Here is a 5984-nt window from a genome sequence, read left to right as displayed (position 1 = left end):
AGTCTCGCTCTGTCACCCAGCCTGGAGTGTAGTGGCACGATCTCGGCTCACTGCAACCTCCGCCTCCTGGGTTCAAGTGATTCGCCTGCCTCAGCCTCCTGAGTAGCTGGGACTACAGGCGCCTGCCACCATGCCCAGCTAATTTTTGTATTTTTAGTAGAGATGGGGTTTCACCATGTTGGTCAGGGTGGTCTCGAACTTCTGACCTCAGGTGATCCGCCCACCTTGGCCTCCCAAAGTGCTGAGATTACAGGTGTGAGCCACTGTGCCTGGCCATGATTTGTTTTTAATTGGCATCCTCGGTCAGTAGCTGGGTGAAAGTGATGTCTCAAAACCTCTGGTTCCCTTTTTACTTGAGAGGGAAAAGCACATCTCTCTAGGCAAAATGTGTCTCTGGTTCCACTGGTAGCAGATTTGCTGGAGAACTCTCTGGAAGTGTCTGCTAGGTTACAGACAGGAATATCCACTTTGGTAGGTCTCATGGAGTAAATAAGCCTCTTCACACTCAGCTGTGAGTTCAGTTTTCTATCTTAGGGCTGAGATACCACTGGCTGTCTTAGCTCATCACTGTTCCTGCAGCCAGCTCTCTCCCCATCAGGACAGCTGCACATGCGCCTGGTCTCTGCTTGAGTCTGTTTCCCTCTTCAAGCGGGTGCCACTCCCTTCACAGAGGGCCAGTGGGAAATGGAACCCAGGGTGCCTCCCATGCTCTCCCTGTGCCCTGCGCCATGCTCACAGGCTCTGCCAGGAGACCTGGCTGGTGGCAAGAACTGAGAACCTTGTTGGTTCCTATCCTCACCACTCTGGTCACACTGGTGAGGGGCTTAGAGGCACTTTTGTCATTCCAGCCCCGCTCCCCCTAAGAAACTTCTGGGTTTTCCTGAGCCCCAAGACCAAGGGTGGATTTTGGGGAGTGGTGTGTTCTGAGATTGCTTCTGAAAGGAATAAAGGAAGGAGATCTCAGTTGACGGGTGTGGCAGGTGGTAGTAAGACTAGAATTGTGAGACCATGCTAAGCAGATATGGCTCCAGGGAGTTTGGTGGACTGTTACACAGGTGGCAGGATAGTCATCATGGCAAGTGACAGTTCTATGAAGGCCCTGGGGTAGTCAGTGATGGAAAAAGGCAAAGATAGGCCGGGCGCAGTGGCTCACGCCTGTAATCCCAGCACTTTGAGAGGCCGAGGCGAGTGATCACTTGAGCCCAGGAGCTGGAGACCAGCCTGGGCAATGCAGTGAAACCCCATCTCTACAGAAAATACAAAAATTAGCCAGGTCCCAGCTACTCAAGAGGCTGAGGCGGGAGGATCGACTGAGCCTGGGAACCGGAGGTTGCAGTGAGTCAAGATCACACCACTGCACTCCAGCCTGGGAGGCTGAGATGGAGTGAGACTCCATCTTGAGGAAAAAAAAAAACAACAAAGGCAAAGATAATTTGGGTCTTTTTAGTGGGAATACAAATATAATTTTTAAATGACTGCATTCCACTGGAATGAGCATATCCAGTGAAATCTAAAAAGGTTTGTGGAGACCTGAAATTGAATTATCTCCTCTTTTTGAGAGACCTCAAAACCCAAGACTAAGATGCTATTTGCACTTTATGGGCACTAAGGAAAAATTCAAACTAAGTTCCTCCTTCCCCTGGAGAGCAACCCTACAAAGACAGTTGAACTATTACAGTCCTTACATTTAATAAGAGGCAGGAAAGGGGCTTGTGAAATTTTCCTAAATGTACTCCCAAAATCTACCTCTAGAGGTCTCTTTATACTCCCATTTTTGATATCCCAAAAAATGAGACGTGAATGGAAAACACTGTTACCCATATCCCTCTAAGGATTTTAAATCTCTACGCTCCATTTTTTGGCTGGAGGGGCCTCCAGGCCAGACAAAATGGTGGCACCTGCTCTGGAAGGCCCCTCAGCACCTACACTGACTCTCCGCAGCCAGGCTCACCGTGGGAACGAGGCTAAGGAGAGAGCAGCAGCAGGGCCTTGCCGTGGGCCCCTCAGGGTCCTTGCCAGGGGAAGGGCCCCCCCACTTGCTGGCGAATCTCCCTCACCACAGAGCTTACCAAGAGGCCAGGAGAGCAGACTTCAGATCTGATTCTTGAGTCTTCCACAAGTAACCGATGTTCTGCCCTGGCTAAGACTTCTATAGAATAGAAGGGTGGAGTTTGTAGCGAGGACTCCTGTGAATTCAGAGTCAGGACGGCTCTCTGGGCAGCCTCTCAGGCCCAGCGTTCCGTGGCTTGCTGGTGGTGGCGGTGGTGGTGGTGGTGCTGCTGTTTTTATTTGTGCATGCATGTGTGTCTTCTCTCTTGTTTACCGTTTGCTTTTGGTCTTTCCTACTGAACAGCCGCAGCTCCGGAGTCCTGCCCCATAAACATTGAGGAATAGGTATGAGATCTACCAAATTATATGAATGAACAAACAGCTCATTTTATTTTGGGTTCCTCACTTTAAAGGCAATATTAATATTGCCTTACATTCATCCTGCCACACTTAGACACATAGTGCCACCATTAGACGTGAAAAAAACAGCTTGACTCATGTCCCAGGCTCCAGTACCCACCCCCAGGGAGTAAAGATCCCAAATTCAGTTTGGATGTGAGAGAGATCCAAGACTCTCCTGTTCTCACTGTTCCCCTGGGGTCAAGCACCAGAGACTGTTACTGGAGTCTGAGGTGGATTAGCACACCAAGGCATTGATGGAAATAAGCCATTTATACCTGCTGACTCCACGTGCCATTAAAGAGTTTCATGTCCTGGACTGGCCTGAGGCTGACCCTGGACACTTGTGAGTGGTCTCTCTCAACCTCACGGCCACACTCTACAGTTGGTCGGCCTCGTCCACTGAACAGGTCCTCCTGTGGGTCAGGAGTTGTGCTGGGCTCTGGACTGCAACAGTGAAGAAGTCACAGCCCCTGCCCAGGAGGAGCTTCGTCCCATGGAGGAGCTCCGGGACCTAGCGTTTTCCACCATGTGAGGCATGCGTGGAGCAGTAGTTCAGGCTGCAGGGAGCACTTAGGAGCACACTGTGCCTTAGCCTGCCAGAGGTGCCTTGTGAGGGGAGGGCACTGGGAGACATGCTTGGGAGGCCCACAAGGTCCGGAGGACAACATGCCTTCCCTACCCCAGGGAGCCAGGGGGCCCTGAGAGCGGAGGCAGCCAAGGCCCAAGGCAGGAGCGAGCGCTCTAGCCTCACCGGAGGGAGGGCACTGGAGGGAGTGAGCTCATCTGTGGGCGGGAGATGAAGAGGACTCTCAGGGGAGAGGCGAGATGGCCTGGAAGAGCCTGAGCACAGGCTGTTCTAGGAGTCACTCACCAACACTCGCATTCTCTCGTCTAGTCCTCACAGCAAGCCTGTGAGGTCAGTACTCATCTCCCATCTGATGGATGAGAAAACCAAGGCCCACAGTAAATTGATGTGCCCCGGATCACACCATTGTAAACTGGGAGTGGAGCCCAGGTTAGTGTGACTACAGATGGAGTCACAACACCGCTAGGAAGTGAGCCCACAGGAGGTTGTGGAGGATTGGATCCAGAACACGAAAGAGAAGCACCAAGAATGGGTTTCCAGATGGGCACTGGCGCTCCTCACATGGGGACAACAGCAGATTTGGGGAGAGGATGCGTTCAGTGGTGGTATCTGTGGGACCCCGAGGCTCTCGGGCTGGTGTCTGCTGGGCTGATGGCACCAGCTAGTAGCAAACCTCAACAGCTGCGTAGGTGCAGGAGGAGAGGAAAACGGCAGGTGATGGGGGCTGGAGCCTCACACTGTCCTCCCTCCGGGCAGCCTTCTATCCCAGAAACCCTGCTGGGTGGCCAGTCCTTTCCTGCCCCCCGGGGCCCCCACAGAAAACATTAACACTTCGGGCCAGAACGAACAGTCTTCTCACTTCCCCCCACCTCTTCCTGCCCCGATGAAAATAGCTCCGCGAGGCCCAATTTCCTTTTCCTGTCTATCGTAACATATAGGCAAACTTTAAAACCAAGTAATTAAAATACGAAAGTGGATCCCAGGGTAAGTTCACAAAACAAGGAACATCTTTCATGTCCCTCCCTGTCTGGGAGCCACAGTGGCAGTGACTGTACCTAGCCCAGGGGGCAGGAGCAGCCTCTGCACCTGTCAGCACCTGCTTCTCTCCGTTCTCACGCACGAGTGCTGTGGCTCGCACCCTCATCGGAGTCTCAGGTGACACGCATCCTGTTCCTTCCGTGCTGACTCCTGGGCTGCCCTGCTGGAGACACCATCTGGATCTGGCCAAAGGTCTGGCTCCTGTAATGTTCATTTTCTGTTCCCCAGGTGCCTGGCAGGCTGATGACAATGCCGTCAGTCGGAATGCCCAGCGCCGGCGCTTGTCATCCAGCAGCCTGGAGGACTCTGAGACGAGGCCCTGTGTGTGGGGCCCCTTGGCTGTCTGAGCCCCAGCCTTTGCACTTGGGCTCCTCTCCTGCCCCTGCATTCCATCCATCCTCACTCAGCTGCTGCCTCCTGGGCATCCTCAGCAAGATGCTGGAGACTTTTCATCCTCCTGTGACAGCTGTTACAACCTGTAACCACAATCCCTCACCTCTCAGAGGGAACTGGAGCTCTCCTTTCTCCCCGTGACCTAAAGCCACTCAATGAACTGCAGCTCACGAGACCCTTTGCAGGGACTCTGGAATGCCCCCACGGTATCTTGATGTTCAGGTGGAGCTGGGGTCCATGGGCTAATTTCTTACACATCTTTTTTCTCCTTAGGGGGTAGAACAAGAAGGCTTAGAGTTTTGGCAGCTTTGTTACAAACATCCCTCTGGCATTTCCTGGTCTCTGGCACATCATAACCAATTGGAAACCTGCAGTTTGGGGTAGGGCTGGAGGATGGCTCCTGTGAAAAGGGAGAGCAATACTGCACGGATATGGCATTTCCCTTCACAAGCACTAGGAGCACCTTTCTCAAGGACAAGAAATGGTAGCAACCAAAAGGTTGGTTGAAAGAAAAAATCCTTCCTTCTGGTAGCAGAGCCAGTCTCCTGGGCCTCACGTGCCTGTCTGCTTAAGAAGAAGCCCTTGAATCTGAGAATCTCCCAGTTAAGATGATTTCCCTTAAGGAGCATTTCTCCTGATCAGGTGCATTCAGGGAGGCCTGGGACTCCATCCTAAGGTGACATTTCAAGAAACGTGTTGACCACCTCTGTGTGCCAAGCACTGGGTGAGGAGTGGTCATATATTTCATCTTCACTCACCCGGGAGGTGGCATTCTTGTCCCTATTGCCCCCATCTCTACCCCCTTTTGTTAATGGTTGAGAGAAATGTGAACCAGTGATTCTTAGTTTGGTGCCCAGGTCCCCAAAGGAAGTGATGGAGAGCCTTGAACTAAGTTCAGGCAGCAGCATGTGGCCAGCAGCAGTGCGCTGGGAGCAGAGGTTGGAATCAGGGCTCAGGGCCTTCACCTCAAGGGCTCTCCCCATCCTCCATGTGTTCCTCCCTTGCCTTCCAGAGCTACTGAGCCTAATCACTGAAGAGGGAGACGGAGCCAGTCACATGCTGACTGGCAGTTCAGAAATAGTGTTCTGTTCGTGTGCACTCCCCGCCCCAGTCCAGTGTGAGGTCACAAATACAAGAGCTGAAACAGCACAGCTGGACTGTGAGGTGGTGGCTGCTCTGCCTTCCTCAGCGTGCGTGTCATCAGTGGATTCCCTGTGGCTCTTCCATGTGTTGTCTACTGGCCTTTGGAAAAGGTGGTGGTTTAGTAGGGCATGAGATTATTTGGAAAGCAAAGCTAGAAACAACTATTATTTGTGAGACTGAGATGTGGGAGAGCCTTATAGGCTATGCCCATTGTGGTGGACTTGTCTTAGGGTTTGGAATTGCTGCCCTAAAAGAGCTTTTTGGCGAGGCATGGTGGTTCATGCCTGTAATCCCAGCACTTTGGGAGGCCAAGGCGGGCGGATCACCTCAGGTCAGGAGTTTGAGACCAGCCTGAACAACGTGGAGAGACCCC

General features: G+C 52.6%; 1 protein-coding gene across 1 annotated transcript in view; it reads left to right on the top strand.

Annotated features, from left to right (window-relative positions):
* Positions 1-5037, top strand: part of RNF157 (ring finger protein 157) — a 77496-nt gene extending 72459 nt beyond the window's left edge. The window contains exon 17 of the mRNA XM_011983513.1: positions 4304-5037. Coding sequence (XP_011838903.1) covers positions 4304-4422 — 119 coding nt within the window. The 3' untranslated portion in view covers positions 4423-5037. The remainder of the gene's footprint in view (positions 1-4303) is intronic.
* The last annotated feature ends 947 nt before the right edge of the window (positions 5038-5984 follow it).

Source organism: Mandrillus leucophaeus, unplaced genomic scaffold (genome assembly GCF_000951045.1).
Source record: "Mandrillus leucophaeus isolate KB7577 unplaced genomic scaffold, Mleu.le_1.0 Scaffold1, whole genome shotgun sequence".
Taxonomy (NCBI): domain Eukaryota; kingdom Metazoa; phylum Chordata; class Mammalia; order Primates; family Cercopithecidae; genus Mandrillus; species Mandrillus leucophaeus.
Note: the sequence above shows the minus strand (reverse complement) of the source record. Positions and strands in the feature narration are given on the sequence as shown.